Source organism: Cupressus sempervirens, chromosome 5, assembly GCF_028749045.1.
Source record: "Cupressus sempervirens isolate cs-2001-9-10 chromosome 5, ASM2874904v1, whole genome shotgun sequence".
In the NCBI taxonomy this organism is placed as follows: Eukaryota; Viridiplantae; Streptophyta; class Pinopsida; order Cupressales; family Cupressaceae; genus Cupressus; species Cupressus sempervirens.
In genome coordinates, this window is record NC_143122.1 from 45,974,443 (window position 1) to 45,993,341 (window position 18,899).

The 18,899-nt window shown below is 36.4% G+C and overlaps 1 protein-coding gene across 2 annotated transcripts; it reads left to right on the top strand.

The window, feature by feature from the left end:
* Nucleotides 1–4,564: 4,564 nt before the first annotated feature.
* LOC149554476 (uncharacterized) lies at nt 4,565–8,116 on the top strand. Of its 2 annotated transcripts, none has more exons than XM_089828530.1 (3): nt 4,565–5,042; nt 5,407–5,627; nt 5,708–8,116. In XM_089828530.1, exon 3 carries the CDS (start codon nt 6,301–6,303, stop codon nt 7,417–7,419), a length of 1,119 nt encoding a protein of 372 aa, XP_089684656.1. In that variant the 5' UTR covers nt 4,565–5,042; nt 5,407–5,627; nt 5,708–6,300; the 3' UTR covers nt 7,420–8,116. The 2 variants fall into 2 exon arrangements, with proteins under 2 accessions (XP_089684656.1, XP_089684657.1); XM_089828531.1 differs by having other exon boundaries at nt 5,407–5,453.
* Nucleotides 8,117–18,899: the final 10,783 nt, after the last annotated feature.

Sequence of the window (18,899 nt, forward strand, 5' to 3'; positions counted from 1 at the left end):
ACCATTGAAGATGTAATAGACAAGTAAATCCATGATAGAAAGGTTAAAGAAATAAAAGATAGGTTAACAAAGAATGAGTTCTTGAGTGATGATCAATTTACTAGAATTAGTAACAAGGAACAAGGTTGCAATGACTTCAGGTGAGTTAGTTGTAATCTAGTAATGTCAATGTGTATGTGGAGTTGATGATCTAGCATCACAATGCTCAATATTTAGTTCATGAAAAAGATTCTAGTGGAAGCTCATGAAAGGTCAAAACATGTTGACCTTTGGAATATAATACTATGAATTAGTTGATGTGGTCACGTAAAGTGTTTTATAGATACAATAACATCTTATGGTGATTGGATTTGAGCACGATATTTTAATTTACCAACAATAATACATTAAGGGTTTGGTTAAGTTAGTGGAAGCCAAAAAAATTGGTATATACAATGGAAAGAAGGACAAGTTTGATGTTGTTGATCATGGTCCAATTTGTGTGCAAAGAAGTAGAAAGTGTGATCTAGCTAGGAAGAAGAGAAATGAGTTGAGAATAGTAAGAGAACTTAAGAGGAACTAATCAAGAAGAGGGAGTGTTGTTTTATAGATCATTTTTTTTTGTTATTCCCTAACAATTACAATAGAAGAAATCTCTTAATCATGTGGAACTTAATATGCCCTTATTGTAAACACTTTAATAGGATGTGACACTTTTACTAGTGTTCAAAGTCCTCTAGCAAGGATACTCCTAATAGAGTAAATCTCTTAATAGGGTGTCACTTAACAATGTATTTATAAACTCTTAATATGATTAAGCTCCTAATAGGGTGTACTTTAGATGAGTGCAAATTATTTGTGGGTACTAATCCCCACCATAGTTTTAATCCAAGTTGTGTTGTCACATAGCAAAATATTTGTGTCATATGTGTGGCTGATTTCATATGTTGAGTTCTTTTATTTGATGCTTTAAGTTGATTACCTGTTAAGAAGATTGAAAGGTGATTTTTTTTTTTGTTTAGTTAACAACTAATTCACCCCCTCTCAGTAATCTAATCACTTAGGACCAATAATTGGTCCGAGAGCTTTGGTATTCAGTTGTGGTGAAAGATTAACAACTTGAGGTAAAGATCCAAAATGATGAAGAAGGAGGCTCCTAAGTTCTCAAGAGAAAACTACCTAATATGGTGTGGAAGCATGCAACTCTATCTCAAAGGTATGCGAGAACAATATTAGAATTGTGTGGTCACATAATATGTTACTTCTACATGAACTCTTAATGAAGATCAATTCAGGGTACAACAAGAATACACAACTATAATGGATATAATAGCAAGCACTCTTTCAAATGTTGAATACATTGATGTCAAAGACTTGGACACAAACTATGATATATGGGAAAAAATAAATACATTTTATGGAAGAGATGCACATGTACAAAGGAAAAGGTGGACATCTTGAAAGGAAAGTATAATTAGATTAGAATGATGGAGAACAAGAACATTGAGTAGTATAACAAAGGACTAAGTATGTAGTTATTATTACCATAGATGTTGACAGAACAATTGTAGAAGATGATGTGGTAAGAAAAATAATTAGAACCCTATTACCTAAATATGTCATTAGAATATGAAGTATTCAAAAGGTTAGATCATTAGGCACTGGTGTAGCTATAAATCAACTTTTGAGCTATAGAAGTCCCCATAGATGACCCAAGTGACAAGTGATTAGCAAGCCAATGCCAAAGATGTGACCTCTCAACAACATCATTGGGGGCGTAAACATAAAAAATCCCAAAGGAATGATTGTTAACAAACAAAAAAAGCCAAACTACTCTTTGCATGGGGTTATATCCGTGATTAACAATTGTAGAATGCCAACGAGGTGAAAGAAGAATGACAAGACCACCTCAACCAGCTTCATGCTAGGAAGAAAAAATAGAACTAGAAGACCAAATCACTTGGCAAGATGCGTTGAGCATAAACCCTACAATTTTGATCTCCTTGAGGAAAAGTACATCTAAATCAACAATTCTTTGACAAGTATCACAAACATAATACATTCTATGGAGGTCTATGATACCTCAAACTTTCCATGAAAAATATTGCATGTCATCTTGGTTCACCAAGGTGGAGAAACTATTATGAGAAAAGGAACAATGGAAATGAAATTGATGGAAGGATCCTTACCACAAAAAATCCTACGCTTATCAAAGCCACCATCTATAGCCTCCATACTCCTAGAAGGACTATATGATAACGTCATTGAGAGGTAGAGGTGCAAAAAGATTTAGTTACTTGAGGTGTGTGCATCCAAGGAGGCTTCAATTCCAATGGAGAAGTATCTTTCCCCACAACAGGGGTCACACTAGGTACCAAAACCCCTATTGGTGAGGGTTTGAAATAGTCGTCGACTGAGTAGAAGTGGGTTGCATAGGGGCTAGGAACACCAGAACCATGTTTAACTTGGGAGCCAAGGGTTTCTTGCATTTGTAAACTACAATAGTCCATTCCTCCTTCTTGGCCACATCTGCTAGCCGAGAGCCTACATCCTTCATGTCCTTCATAGGAGTTTTCATCTGAGGAGTGACCACGAACAATACTTAATCTTGTGATCTATTGATTGATAATGGTAGCAAGTATTGGGCAAGTTGAGATACATAACTTTATGGGTGAAAGTATTGTTACCCACGTGAATCTCAATAATTTTTTTGAGGTCACATGAAAGGTCAACCTCAACACATACCCTTCTTTGGGGATGAGTGTTAAAAAAATGGTCAGGTTCAAGATGAACCACCTTACCCATAGATTGTGCAATGGTTTGCACAAACAACCAATAGGGAAAGAGAAGATCCATAAACTCAACCCACATAGGGACACACAATTCGTTTTCATTAGAGATGCCAAAGTCTTAAGACCACCATTGGAAAGCCAACAAGGAAGAACATACATACCATGACCCATTGCCAAGAATGACATCAACATGCGAAGGGTTGGAAAAGCAAAATAGAAAAAAAGCCTTTGGTAAGGCTTTGCACAACATCAAGGCGAATTCCACGGGGCATCCAAGCTTTGGAAAACGATTCCCACAATATGCTTTTAGGGTTGATCTTCCCACAAAATAACCTATCAAAGTAAAATTTTCAAGCCAGTTAAAAGGCTTTATCAAAATCTTCAACAAGAAGCACAACATCAGGAGACCTATCTTGTGAAAAGCCTTCAGGGTGAACTTGTGGGGTCGTTTGTTTAGAGGAGGTGCCATGAGCATCCAAAGCAACAACTCCAACACTAGTATTAACAATTGGGCTAAACCTAGTCGCAGCCATGATTTAAACCTAAAAATCCTACAATAAATGTGGTATGACATGGTATGGATGCAAGAGGAGACTTATAGTACAAGGACACCAAAAACATCCTTAGCACTTAAGTTTCTCTAAGTGCTCTCTTGAAATTTAATTTTCCACTTATTATTACGCATGTGCTTTAGGGGAAATATAAATAAAAAGACTTAGAAATCAAAATGTTTCTTTTCCAACCAACAAGAACCCTTGGAAAATTCATTTTAAAGGACTGCAAAGTTTCACGAACAGTATCAAAGAACTAATTTTAACAAAAATAAGAAACCATTTGAACTTATTATCTAAACACCAACTTCCCACTCCATAAAATCAAAATCCCACAAGTATCCAAATTATCTTAATACCTTATGTTAGATATCATCTAATAAATAATATGAATTTTTTTAAAACATATTCTAGTCATTTATATTCTTAGACTAATCTTTATTTATGGAACCAAAACCTTTATTCTCCTTTACAAATTAATGTAGTGCTTGACAAAATCCAAAACAAACTACCACCACTAACTTAACATATTTAAGAAAAGAAAAAGAAAAAGAAAAAGCTAAAAAGCTATTGATCAATAATTTGTTCCCTTAGGCATGTACAATTACCAAGGCTAATGGTGTGTAAACGTTCCCTAAGGGACCTACTTATTACCCCACATTCCACTTCGACACAAATCATTCATAATTGAGGTTTCCGACATCCCAAATAATTTTCCTTCCAATGCATTCGCCAATGAGAAAGCGCCTTAAATCAAGCCTTCAAAATCGAACGGTCCATATAAAAGCAAGTCATTACTGACACTTCCGGTCATCCGCATACTCGTGTGGGCGCGCTTACCCATGCAACCTAAATCAACCAGTCATGTGAAAACGACCGTTGGCAAGTAAAAAAGCCCGAAATGTAATTTACCGCGTTGTGAATATCTGCTAACTTACAGCTGTAATAAATAAATAATTTATTTAATTGTTCTTAATGGTATATTTAAGATTGCATCTAAATAGTTTTAATGGTGTATTTAAGATTGTATTTGCAGCAGTGTTGGATATATTTATTTATTGAATGCCAAATTAGTTTGGCCAGAAATAACAGGTGGTAAAGAATTTGACCCATTCATTCAATGTTGTTAGACCCAAAAATACATCCAATTTTGTCATAAGGTCGTCATGGGTTTTGGGCAATTAGGGATATACACATTGTATATACATTTCTTCATTAACGAAACTGTAGATACATTTCTTCATTAACGAAACTGTAGTTAAGCCGGCTTTGCATTCGCCGATCATTCATTACTACAGTCGACTCATCATCTCCATGCACATCGTCGCGCTCAACTCAAAAATAGAATTTGGAAGAAAGTAAGCAAAGGAGGGGTCAGTTGACATTTTCCATCTCCACCCCAGTGTGAAATTCAAAGAAGGACAGAAGTTTGACAAGGATTTCGAAACCAAATTTTTGTCTTCAAACCCAATTTTTTGTTGGGTGTGGATAGGCGTGTTTTGTGAGATGTGAAAATCGACAAGCATTTAAGAGGTTTATAGTTTAAATGGGCCGTGCACGAGAAATGTGGAGAAATGGTAGGGATTGAAATTGTGTTGCAGGCCTGAGAGAGATCTGTTGCTGCTGGCGAGAGATATTTGGGGCTCGAAGTGTTTGAATAAATTGGCTGCATTGGGAGCATTTTGGTGTTTGTACAAGTCCTGCAATCAAATTCCAACATGTAATTTTTCTTTCTTTGGCGTCTCAGATTTCGAAAATTTGTTTTAAGAGTCATTTACTGGATGTTTAGGAAGTCAGTCCTAATCATCTTAAGAGATGTGAGATAAAACATTCTCGAACATTTGATTTAGTGGGTATTGAAACGGTCAATCTCTGTTCAACTTTTTGTTTAGGTAAATAGTTTAATGGGAATCGACTATGTCGGTGATGAAGCAATCTTTCTGATGTGAAATGGAGGTCTCACTTGTTAGGTTTGAGTCTTAAGCAGATTAAGTGGCTCTGTTAGAAACGGCCAATCCCAATTTGAACTGGGCCTATGAGGCTTTGGAATACCTAAGTATTTTCTGTCTTGGATCATTTGGCAGGTATCTGGAGCAGATAATCAAAATGCTGGCTTGGTGTGCGCGATCTCGTAAGGCCTAATTTCTCTGGTTTGATATATTCTTGTCTGTAAGAAACCGTCAAAGCCAATTCACTAGAGCTGGATTTCGTTCTATTGGAAAGCCCGAGAAACTTTTCATGATTTTGTGAGCGAGTAATTGAAACAGGAGATTCTAATGTTGGTTGGTGTCTGAGATCTATTAAGGTCAAAACAATCTGGTTTGGATTCAATTCATTGGGTTCTAAAGCCTCGTATTCACAAATTGCTTTCTGTGACTTTTGTAGTGCATTTTCGTGTCGATTCTGGAGATATTTGCAGATGAAATAACTATTTGTTTTGGGTTGATAATAACGCGGGCGACTGGAATATGTGATGCTTTGGATTCCTTGAAGAAATGCAGTCATTATCATTGCAAGTTCCAATTTTGACTCTTCAGGTTTTCACGGTAAAATTGGGTTGGTTCAATGACGCAGCTGATATAGGAACAAGTCCCAATCTCTGACTTTTTCATTGATTAAACTGGAGTCAATCCGTGGACGAGTTTATTCTCTTTGGAAATAACAGAAACCTCAAAACTTGAAAGTTTCCGCTCGGGTTTTAAGGCCTGCAGAAATCAATGCAATCGCTTTGACAATTTCAGGGACATGAAAGTATATTCTTCACGAAGGATTTTCCTCTGAGAGGAGTGCCCCTTTTGTTTTAATGATGGGAGCCATTTTACTTATATCCAGGTAGAGAATGCATGTTCTGGTTGCTTAAATGTCGTTGCATTGATGATTCAGAGGCTGGATGCCTCGAGAGAATATTATTTGAGCCGACCTGTAATTTATTGGCATAACTAGATTAGGGCAGTGGAGGGAACACATTGAAATTCTTTATGGCAGAACCCAGATGTTTTCTGGGTTGCGGAAGAACATTACAGGATAGGAAATGGGATCATTTTATGTGGAGTAATCCTCTGACGGGCCTTGGCAGGAGTTTTGATGGACAATCCTGGGCTAAATTTGTTTTTCTTTGTACAATTTTCATGATATCTTTTGTGGATGGTACGATCAGTCCTTTTGAATCCGTATTAGCAGTCTCTGTGAATGATACCGATTCTCGTAGATCAGTGGATGATTTAATTCAGGACTATGCTTTCAGAGCAATTAATTTCACACACCCTAGAACAGGTATTATCTACGAGGGCACTCTACCAGCAAACCTATCTGGCATTAAAGTTGATGGAGTTCGTCTTAGAAGTGGCAGCTTGAGGAGGCGTGGCTATCTCTACAACGAATTTACTCTGCCCACGGGCATTGTGGTGAGTCCATATGTAAAAAGGCTAGTTCTTGTTTATCAAAACTTTCAGAATTTGTCTCCTCTGTATTATACTACACCTGGATTTCAGTTAGTAGCACCAATTTTGGGTCTCTTAGCATATGATGCTTCCAATCTAAATGCTACTAATCCACAAGAACTCAGCTTTATTGCAAACGAAAGTCCCATTTCAATTAGGTTCAGTAATGTTTCCTCCACAAAAGGATTGACCCCCAGGTGCATCTTCTATAATTTGGATGGGACAGTGAGCCTTAGCAATGTGAATTCTACAAATGTTTGCTCTGCTAATTCCCAAGGCCATTTCTCATTGGTGATAGAATCCCTTGCCCCTGCCCCTTCCCCCATTTCACTGCCTACGCCACCATCTCCATCTGGCAGTGTTCCTCCCACGATGCCTACGACACCAAGTACTGGTCTAGTGCCCCTACCTAGGAAAACATCACAATCATGGAAAGTTGCTGTTGGATCTTCAATTGGTGGGGTAGCTGCTGTTGTTCTGGTAGGCATCCTCTGTTTTGGGCTTCTCAAGTACAGGGAGAAGTCACAAATTGAGCATATGGAACTTCAGGCAGAACAAGCAGAAGCACTGCAGACTTCAGTGGTCGGAGGGAACAGGACTCTAATAGCAGGTGGCACTAGAACACAGCCCATGCTGGAGAATGAATACACTGCTTAGAATGTGGCGACTTGTTTCAGGATGAAAACCTCAGGGATGGTTAAGGGTTTCGAGATGCAGCCAGAGTTTTGTGGACATAAATTAAATGGCTTGTTTTCTGGCCATCGTTGTGATGACTTGTCCTGCTTAATCCTCCTTTTCGTGCTATTTTGTGCTATTTTTGTGGGGCATTGTGGAATTTCATCTCTGGTGTCCATATCTCTAACGTCCATTGATCATCTTTATTAAGGATGATTTCAAGAGAAAAGTGCATCAAGTCATTTCTTGAATTCTGTTGCTGCTTCCAGGTGATGCTTACCTGGGGAATTGAGTACCGGTTTTCCTTTAATGGTATTTTGTCGTGCTCTCAGGGATCTCTACATTTGTATTGTATAAGAAGTGTTTGGTATTCTAATTCTTTTGTTCTAATTTGTATAGAAGGGCGTTTTAAATTCCATAGAAATTCATTTATATTCTTTCCTTGTATCCTTTTTGGAAAGGCGTGCCCAACCTCATTTGTCACTTGACGAGAGTGTTTTGATCTCTCTTGTTGTGTACCTTCTTGTCTTTTATGCTGGGCACAGATGTCAAATCAGCTGACTTATTGGAGCTAATTCAAAACCATTTCACATCTGTGCTCTAGCATGCAAACTGCTTCAATTTGATTGTATTTTCAATTGTTTTAAAATAAATATCAAAGCCATAAACGTTTGGAGCTTTTGAGTTTTTTGCTTCTCTTCTGAATATATTTACCTTGACAAATAGATAATTCATGTTCCAATTGACACGCCTGTAGGACATATTGAGCTTTAAACATTTTGTGATGTTTTCTGTTTTACAATTACAGCACCAGTAGCACAAATAGACAAATACAAAGATTTAGCCCATTATATATAATGTGTCATGAGATAGATTGATTTTCTTGGTTTAACTAGTTTTGTGCAATGCTTGGATTTGTTTTCCAAATCTGATCAAAGCTTCTAAATTCAAATTGTTTGCCTTATGCCAGCCAGCATAATGTGCGAGGCTGAAACTAATAGAAACTGGAGTCATTTAACAAAAGTTGTCTCAGGTTTTGATGAGGCCTGAGAACCTAATAAAAAAATAGAGTGCATTAAACCCGAGTAACATTCGGTTCTAAACATTTTACAAATCTCAAATGTTTATTGGGTGGTTTAGGCATTAGTATTGTTTTGTATTGCTTGGGTTCATTACAAAATAAGATCTTTGAACCGTATACTTGTAGATTGGAAACTGATATTATTATTAGTGTGAGTGCTGCTGTAGAAGTTGACTGTCTCATATGGTTTGTTTTCTGAAATAAATGTTGAGTTCACTTTACTAATGATGTGTGAACTTGCATAATAATTGGGGGCAGTGGTAAGAAAACAGGCATATATCATCGAGCATGTGCCAATTTGTTTACAAACAAATGTTTTGTGCCTTATCCCATGTTTCCATTGATAATGAATTTGAGAAGCCTGCGGTCAAATCAAAACATGTAGTTTGGATTCAACCAGTACAAAAGGATAACTTCCAGAACAAAAAGCACAGAAACCCAAATTTTATAATTCAAATTAGATGATTTCAGTGCAGCTTCACATAGGTCAAGAATGTAGCATCCTACAAGGTTTCAGTTCATTTCTGAACTTGGTTGTAAAACCATGACTTGGAAGTATAAAATTACATGTAAAGTAGATATAAAAAATATCTTCCTCTTCAGGTTCTCTGCCACGCATTAGTTTTGTACACCAAACCAATGTTTAGCTTGGGCCCAACCTTTAAATAAAATCTAATGATTAAACCCAACCTCAATCAAATCCCATTTTGTCATGGCCAGAATGTTTTCTCTTAAGAAAGAAATGTATATGCATGTGATATGCATGTAGACAGAGAGAGGAAGCCATAATCTACAGTAGCCAATTATGACAGGGCTTGGAATCCCAGATACAACTGGATTGCCGAATGGTTTTGTTAGCCTCATTCCAGTTTTGATATTTGAGTACTGTTCCAGGGTTCAGGTAAACCAACATCAGCTGCCTGATATACTTCCACAAAAATTGCTTTGCCACCTTCAACAAATACTTTGGAAACCTGCTTAGTTCCAAGTTTGCATTTCTTGTTGGTAGGCTTACTTTGCTTAGGTAAATTTTGTCTGTTACTGTTGCAAGTCTGGTTAGATGTCTTAGGTTGGATAATGCTTAATACTCAATGCAGAATAATAAAGATTGCATGGCACTTTGTGAAAAAGTGTGCTAGAACATAAAGATAGACTGCTGAAAGTGTAAGGTTTTACAGGGCAAAAGAAAAAAGCCCGTGCACTATAATAAAAATTTAGCAGGTTAGTTTATTCAGATATCAAAATCACAAATGTCACAAATAAATTTCTACATAATATTTATTCTGTTAAAAATACGCTTGTTGGGAAATTCAAATAGCTTTAAACAAACAAGGAAGTTGTGAAGAAATAGATGCAGCAACACAAGTGTTTCTCAACAACTGATACAGATTATTTTGTGACTCTGTTTTGCCGTGAAAACTTTTGACTGCCGTTAGAGATGGGGACCAACAAAAATTTAAAGCAAAAAAAGCTTTTAATCTCTGGGCTGAATTATGGGTAAATATTCTGCATATTTTTTCTTACAGCATCTTTACCCAGTCCAGGACTTCCCCAGCTGCCCACCACTACTATAAAAAAAACTCTCATCTAAATGGGGAAACAACAAATTTTACGTTCCTACAAAGTAAGATGGTTCCATTAATTTCCTATCAAACCCGCCTGATGGGAATGTGGGAAAATATTCATCTTTAATTTGTCCGCTATACATCGTCTTCCCTATGTTTTAAACATTTTTAACCTCTTGGTTTGAGGAACATGATTTTGTAAACTTCACGAGTTTCTCTTAAGCGAGCTGATTGTTGTTACCTTGCCCTTTGTTTAAATACATTTTATAATTCTGACACATTCTAACAGCAAACTGTGTCTACTAGTTTATCAATCTGCCTCCTTTTTTCCTTGGCAAATGTCTGGCCCATTCTCCCAGCATGTTTTCATCTTGAATTTCTTCACTATCTGCGTGACATGGATAGAGATCCGTGGCATTGAATACAGGAGGATGTTGAATTCTTCAGGTAAGTCTACCAAGTAGACATTCTCATTAATTTGTTTCTCCAGCTTGTCTCAAGGAAATATTCTTTATGCAAGTAAACCAAGACTTTTCGTCCCCTTGATACACTTTTCCTCTTATGCAAATATGCATTTGTTTTATTGATTATTGATTTCATTGTGCTCATTGATTTCATTGATTATTTGCAACTTTGCCTAACCTGTTTGTTCTACGCCTAGTATATGCTTCACAAAGTCCACTGCATCTTGACTGATCCATCTTTAGTGTTTCCAAGAACAATCTGATACAAAAACTGATGCATGTTACTTTATCAAGCATTAGAAACCATTCCCACAATAGACTGAGCAATAAAATTAAAAAAAAGTAGAAATTAAACAAATGTTTACCCCCCACAAAAAAAACCAAACAATTCTTTCCATTTCTGTGCTAAATTATGGCATATGTTGTGAAACTTTATCTTACAATGTATTTCCCGAGCTCAGACTTATTGTCAAGCAACCCAATGTTGGTAATAAACAGAAAGTCCCTGGTTAAAGTGGATGAATCCTATTAATTACCCACAACAATTACATTTGCCTAAATAGAAAACAAATATGCAAAACACTATTTTAAAACTGTCAGGAAAGAAATATTTTGATGTTACCAACTGAAAATATTCACGGAGGACAGAATATACCACATTGCCTAGTCCATTATTAACTCTTACAAGAAAATTCTGCCATTATGGGGTAACTTCATATATTCTGGCAACACAAGCCTTTCAGAGGAAGCACAATGCATTGAAGCAAGAACATGCATACATCTAACTGCATAGAACAACCTCATAATTTCAAATTTTCTTGCAATGAGTATTTCACTCGTGGAACCAACCAAAAGCCTTCTTGACATTGTCTCTTGTACAATAGCCTATATATGATTGAAACACTGGTCATTGCAGATGATGCTTGTAATATCAGATAATAAAAACACTAGGTTAATTGTCAATGCAGATACTAATATACAGTATTGCAATCTTAAATGAAGCGTCCTGGATCTTGGGTGGTAGTTAACGTGTAGTTTACTCAAACAAAAGATTTAACTCTAGTACATATGGATCTAAGTATTAGTAAATAATTTAATAAAGACTTAAGTAAGTATTCGATCACAACTTATCTCTCATCTTGTTAAACTAATCTTCTATTGATACTGGGCGTTAATAACAGATGGTTGGTTGTGTTCCTTGTCACATTCCCTAAGGAGGAGCTTTTCTTATATTGTCTGCATATGGTTTATGCTTGGAAGCCCTATGAATAAAAATTGAATGAGAGGTTGTCAACTGTCAAATTGATTATGGATAAACCATTTACAGATTTGGAAAGAATCACTGTAATGAGGGTGAATTCTGTTGAACTCTTTTGAAGGTTACATCATCTTGATTTTGGCAGAGGTTCAGTGAGCTTGGAAGTCTTTCTAAGAATCGAAAGTGAATGACAGGCAGTCACTTAACATGGGGTAAGTCACCGTAAACCATTACAGAATTTTGGAAAGGACAAAATAGAGAAATGCAGTAAGGGTTGTTTCTGTTGAAAATATTTATAAGGGTGCGTCCTTGATTTTGGCTGAGGTTCAGCAAGTCTCTGTCAAGCTGACAAAGATACAAATTATAGGATGTTATATTTGTCATTTAACTGAGCATCCACTGGTGATTCCGCATTATAGCACGAATATACTTAATCATTTTACACTTAGTGGATTCATTGTCTTTGAAACTGACATATGCATAAATAATGAGTGTTATTTGCACAGCATCTCGTCGACTGTATATATTTCACTACGCATTCATTTTGTTGCTGATAAAAATTATTTTCAGCCATAGGTGGTTTTAGGGGAAAAGCTAACAATTCAAAACTATGACAATAATTACTAAGATTCTTGAAGTACCGCTTAACGGCTAAGCTATCATTGCTAAGATTGTTTTTTGCGAACGGGTTTATTTCTTCCCATAATTGTTAACCTTGTTTAGGTTAATTTAATAGTCATATTTTTAATTGGCAAGTTAAATTATAAACTAACTCCTCGCTATCTATAATTCATTGAGAATTTCGAACAAATCCTAATTTGAACAAGTTCTACAATTCATTGAGAAATTTGAACAAACCCTAATTTGAAGAAACCCTTTCCCTCCAAAACTTGGAACTTATTCGACTTGCGCTCTCATGTGTTTGGTTGTCGATTTGATATTGGCGCTCTGTTTAGCTTTTCTGGCTCCATTTTCATGGTATTAGAGCCAGCCGATTTAGATGCCAGTTATTTTCAAGTTCAGTTGCCATCCGTCGAGTGTTGCAGTAGAAACGTTGATCTGTGGCTTTGCGGAGGTTTTTCATGGCATCACGCAAGTGGTCGAGTTTTTTATTGGCTTTTCAGAACTCCATTAAGGCTTGTTTGGAGGTGACCTAGTTTAATTTCGCTTTGCAGCCTGCTTTTCTCTGATCTGTAGAAGTTTCTGTTTTAAGTTACAACGTAGTTTTCTTTGCAGATTGTGAGTTTAGCTGTGGCAATGGAATCGTCCCCATTTTTGGAAATCTTTGTCGTACAGTGTAAGGAGACCCTCTTTCAATTGATAAGTAGGAGATAATTTTCACAGCAAGTAAAATTGTGATATTGCTATCAAGATTGAACTGTATGATTTTTTGAAAATCTTTGTGCAGATCCTCTTTCAATTGATGAGTAGGAGATAATTTCCACAGCAAGTTAAATTGTGATACTGCTATCAAGAGATCCTCTTTCATACCATGGGCTATGCATCGCCCAAAATGTTTCATTTTTTATATCATAAATTAAAAAAAAAACAGTTATAGTCATGGTACTTGAATTATTAATTTTTTTTAATATTAATTAAAAATTACAGAAATGGTACATGTTGGCTCCTGATTTAACAGATTTAAAAATAACTAAGAAACTAGACCAATATATCTAAGGTTAGCAAATTTCTATGATGAATGCACTTGACTGCAAATCTTTGGCCAACTATAAGGCATAACTCAGGGTCTGCAATACCTAGGCGGGTTGCCCTTGAGGTTCTGCAAATAAACAAAAAATCTGAACCTACTAACAACAGATGAAACTCTTATATCTTTTGATACTTATGCAATAACATAGGAATGAAATAGCTACAAATCATAACCTATGAACCCATAAGCTAAGTGAGGGTTAATTCCTTTTAGTGCACTACAAAACATGAAAATTTGAACTGATTTGTGCAAATGACTTGTATCTTAGTTTGCATCTGATTTAGTGATTAGTGCGTTACCCATTGCAACATAGAGTCACTATCAGTAGGATGACCTAACTTGATTGCTTTACAATTAAGTTTATCAACCAAAATCCCTTAACTCCATTCTTATTTGCATCCCCTCCATACACCTAGAAACCCTATCAAATCATAACATTTACTTAACTCCTTGAATTAAAAGCAACTACACATCTGAAACACAACTCATCCAAGTTGTCTTAAATTAGATGAACCTTATTCATTCAATCATAAAATTAACAACATATGAAGAATTAAGAGACAAAATAAGCGAACATAGATAATTCATTGTAAATCCCCTTTTGTATTTATCCTTGGAAAGACTGTATACATTAACTGATAACACTAAAATGAAACTCGGGATATATTACATGATCTATCATCAATTTTCATTATCTCAGAGAACCAATACATCAAATGAACCCAAAAACCTACACAAGAATGGATGTGTGGCCTTCATTGCTAGAGCTTTGCTCAATAGACAGAAAGTAAAACGAACTGACTACAATCGCTTTCCAAGAAAGAAGAGAAGAAAGATACAAGGAATGAATTTTCGGATTTGCTCTGGAAGTGACATGTGTCCACTTGAATCTCCATTCCTTGCTGTTGTAAAACCTCTCTCATCTTTCTACCCATGAGATCTGATTTGGTTTTCATCATTGTTTTGTAACAAACCCGAAATATCTCTTCCTCAATGATGAAAACCATTCTGTTACTAAAATATTTGAAAAAATCATGAAATGCAGACGATACCTTGGTTTAGCTAATTTGGAGATGACAAAACTCATCCATAACTGTATTTTACTACCTTTTACATTCACTTAGTTCACCATTTCATTGGGAATCAAATCTGAATTGCCTCAACTGAATGAAACTAAAAACTGGGCACCTAAGACAAATCCTTGCATAACTCTAACTAGTGACCTCCTATGCAAAAATTGATTGCATAAATGGAAAATTCATCTCTTCCTGGTTCCAACTATATATTATACTACATGTTTCAGGTAAAAACAATGCTTCTGAGATTGATTTGAATTTCTAGGCCCCGTGCCATGAACAGGGTTCAAAATGAAAAATTTAAATGTCCATATAGTATAAACTATATAAACCATTAAATGTATTTAAAGCTCTCAACTTTTGAATTTTGAGTGTTGAATATCTCTGAACCTTTAATTTTTATTCATTTTTCCTTCCCTCCAATCCACATGTGCCAAGTGTTGAGTTCTGATTTGACCATCACCATTTGGTCAGGCCCCACATTCATCTCCCTCAAATGTAAGATCAGAACCAAGAGAATTCTGACTCCTGATGATATGAGCCTTATAATCTTACAATCATCGAAAGACCGTAATAGTGCATTTGAAGATTCCTGATCTTATGACAAACTTCCTTCTTCATAGTATCGTAAAGCCTTATTACTCAGACCCCGATCTCATGCCATATCGCAACATCAAAGCTCCTTAATGTTCACGTCCCAACCCTACGATGATCGCAGATTTTCGTAGCATCTTAGCTCTTTTATTTGTTCCTTCTAATCTCGTGACCTCAACATAACATTGTACACCTCCAATCTTAGCACTACGATGTCACAGAGCTGTCGTAGCATCATACCAGCGTAGAATTGGAGGTCTTTCCTTTATTATTTTGAGATCCTACGATGAGCTATACATCGTAAGATCGAAAATCATCAAATGCCATTCAAAACTTATTATAATATCTTTTTTGGTCCCATTGATCGAGTTAAGCATACGTCTAGTATTCATACCATAGTCTGGCCAATCAAGAAATGAACACTTGTCTGATAGCACACCATCACTTGTTTACTTGTCATTAATCTCCTTACGATCTTATGACCATAGGTATCCTGTAGCATCCTAATATTTCCTTCACGATCCAATGATACTCCTTGCTTTGTAACATCGTAACACCTTCCTTTCATTGTTCACGATGCCTTGATGACCCTTGTCACAATATCGAAGATCACCAAAATGCAAACTATTTAAATTGTGATACGCTCATACGACACAAAAGAAATTGTATGATTGGAAAGACAAACTTTATCATTCATGATACCATGACAAAACATTTATATTAAGATCAGGACATTGAAAATTCCTCCTTATGATACTCCACTAACCCTCTTGTCGTAACATCATAGAAGACGATGTAAAAGACAAATGAAAACCCGCTTAGCTTTAAAACCTAGGGTTAGGGCCTAGACTTCTAATTTTATGAAGATTTTTCGCCATGTAGGATAAGATTAAAACCCTAGGGCACCAAAACTCACACTTGGGACAACAATGAAATTATTAGATCAAGGCAAAACATGCTAGGGTTTCCTCTACAAATGAAAACAAAATATATAATCCTAATAATTACAACATCAATTCAGTATTTTCACTATAAATTTTGAAAATTAAGCTTAGTGAAAATAGGAGCTATCAGTACATTCTAGGCTTAACCCCTTGAGATGTAAGGCTTGAAACCTTTTCTTTGAAATGAAGATTTGGGCAGGGATAACTTTAAGAAACCTCTTTCTAGAAAAATAAGTGTATATGCTACTTTAGTATGTTAGAAACACTAAATTAAAACAATAAAAAACATTTGCATACTAATTTAACATAACTTCATGAGAGACAAAGTGAAGTCCTCAAATGAGAATATGAGCCATGTATAGGCTCTCTCAATGAGGATGATCACTTGATGTAGAGGTGTGTCTAATAGCTAAGATGACTTGATTATGTATGTATGCTCAAATGCTCAAATGGGCTTCAATGGAAGATTTTTGATAGATTTTGGTGAATGGATTTGATGTAAAAATGGCTTCTCAAAATGGCATTATGGCTTTACTTTCTAGATTGTGTTAAAATGGCTTGGGAGAGGATTCCTTAAATAAGCAAAGGGCTTGAGGGATCAAGGGCTAGGATGCAAGGATGAGAGAAAGTTTATGGAAGGTTTAGATTGAATGAGAGGAGAGCACATGGATTGTGCTTCTTACAGCGAATCAGGGAGTGACACATGTCACAGGGTCATTGGTTAGAGCAAGAGGGGTTGAGGGGTCAACTAAGGAGGCTCAAAGCTTATAAAGGCCCTCATGATGGCTTGTAAGAGCAATGAATGGGCTTGTAAGAGTCTTTTATGGCTTTGTGAGCTTCATAAAGTTTTATGGTTGGGATATTTGTGAGAGAGTTGAGATATTTGACTTGGGTTGGGTTAAGAAAGTCTTAAGCTTGACTTAGGAATGTGCAAATGATTAAGGCTAGGATTAGTCTTGGATTAAGATTAGATTAGGCTTATTAGAGATGGGCAAGTGGATGGCATTTAATGAGGGTGGGTGAAGGAGGAGATATTTGTTGGCTTTGGCTTGGGTTAGCAAGTCTTAACCCATGTTTAGGGAATGTGATAAGTGTTGAAAATAGAGATGGAGTAACTGAGAGGGGAGGGGTGAATCAGTTACCACAAAAATAAATCCACAGATCCTTAGATATTTTAAAATATAGTTGCTGCTAATACTCGGTGACCACACAAATAAATGCAGAAACTTGATAGATGTTCTGTTAACTTATTAAGCATTTAAAGTGGTTAACATGTGTGCATAAAGGAAATAACATGAACACAAGAGACACTAGATTTAACGTGGAAACCCAATTTGGAAAAAACCACCAAGTAACTAGTTACCAATTTTCACTCTTCTGAAGTGAGCCCTGTTAGGAGCCAATCCTGTTAAAGGTTACAAAACACACTGTTAGGTGTGACCCTGTTAGAGGATTTAATCACCCTGTAAGGAGTGGCTTGGTTGGAGGTCTTAAGAACAATTCAATTGAATTGTCACCTTGTTAGAGGATTTACAAAATGGCTGTTAAACCAACTCTATTAAGAGATTTTGAATCACTGTTACAATGATTAGAAAACAACAATGAAGTGATCTGAAATATATGCAACTTATCTTTGCTGAATATAGATCTCTGTTCTGCTTCACTAGATCCTCACTGATCGAATACAACTTTGCAGCTCCATAAGGATATCTAATCCATCCTCAACATTTGCTCATATATTCAATATTCACTCATTCCATTTATATCCATAAATTCACACTCTTATGCATCCACTCTATTTCATGTTCAAGAATTCACAACTTGACCTTTCATATATACCTTACAGATTGTTAAGTCGGCTCAATTACAAGTTATAACAACTGAAAAACATTAAATCAGTCGGCTACAAATATTGCACAAAACAATTAAACTTAATTCTTTAGAACCATAAAGTTCTTCGCTACCCGACCCAGCTCGGTGACCATTGCTCCAGAATGGTTTCCCCAGTGTTAACCAAGTGAAGCTCAGTAAACACTGCAAACCTTGCAACTTCATTCGGAGACCAAGTTAACTCGGTAAACACTGACCTTCCTTCACTTATCGAGTGAGCTCGGTAAAAGCTAACTTTCTCTTTGATGACCGAGTCAACTCAGTAGACATTGAATTTCCCTTTGTTAACCTTGGGAGCTCGGTTAACATTAACTTTCTGTTACAGAATCATTTGATGCCCGAGTGAGCTCGGTAAGAGCTAACTTTCCTTTGTGCTATTCAAGAACGTTCGGTAGACACTGTAAATTGCTTTGCTGACCATCTGAGCCCGGTAGACTCTGTCTGATGGTTGATATGACATTTGTGTAACATCAAGGGCTAGGATGCAAGGATGGGAGAAAGTTTATGGAAGGTTTAGATTGAATGAGAGGAGAGCACATGGATTGTGCTTCCTTACAGCCAATCAGGGAGTGACACATGTCACAGGGTCATTGGTTAGAGCAAGAGGGGTTGACGGGTCAACAAAGGAGGCTCAAAGCTTATAAAGGCCCTCATAATGGCTTGTAAGAGCAATGAATGGGCTTGTAAGAGTCATTTATGACTTTGTGGGCTTCATAAAGTTTTATGGTTGGGATATTTGTGAGAGAGTTGAGATATTTGACTTGGGTTGGGTTAAGAAAGTCTTAAGCTTGACTTAGGAATGTGCAAATGATTAAGGTTAGGATTAGGCTTGGATTAAGATTAGATTAGTCTTATTAGAGATGGGCAAGTGGATGGCAT

What these genes read in the sequence shown, in the direction of transcription:
- LOC149554476 (XM_089828530.1), top strand. Translation starts at nt 6,301, where the DNA reads ATGGCAGAACCCAGATGTTTTCTGGGTTGCGGAAGAACATTACAGGAT.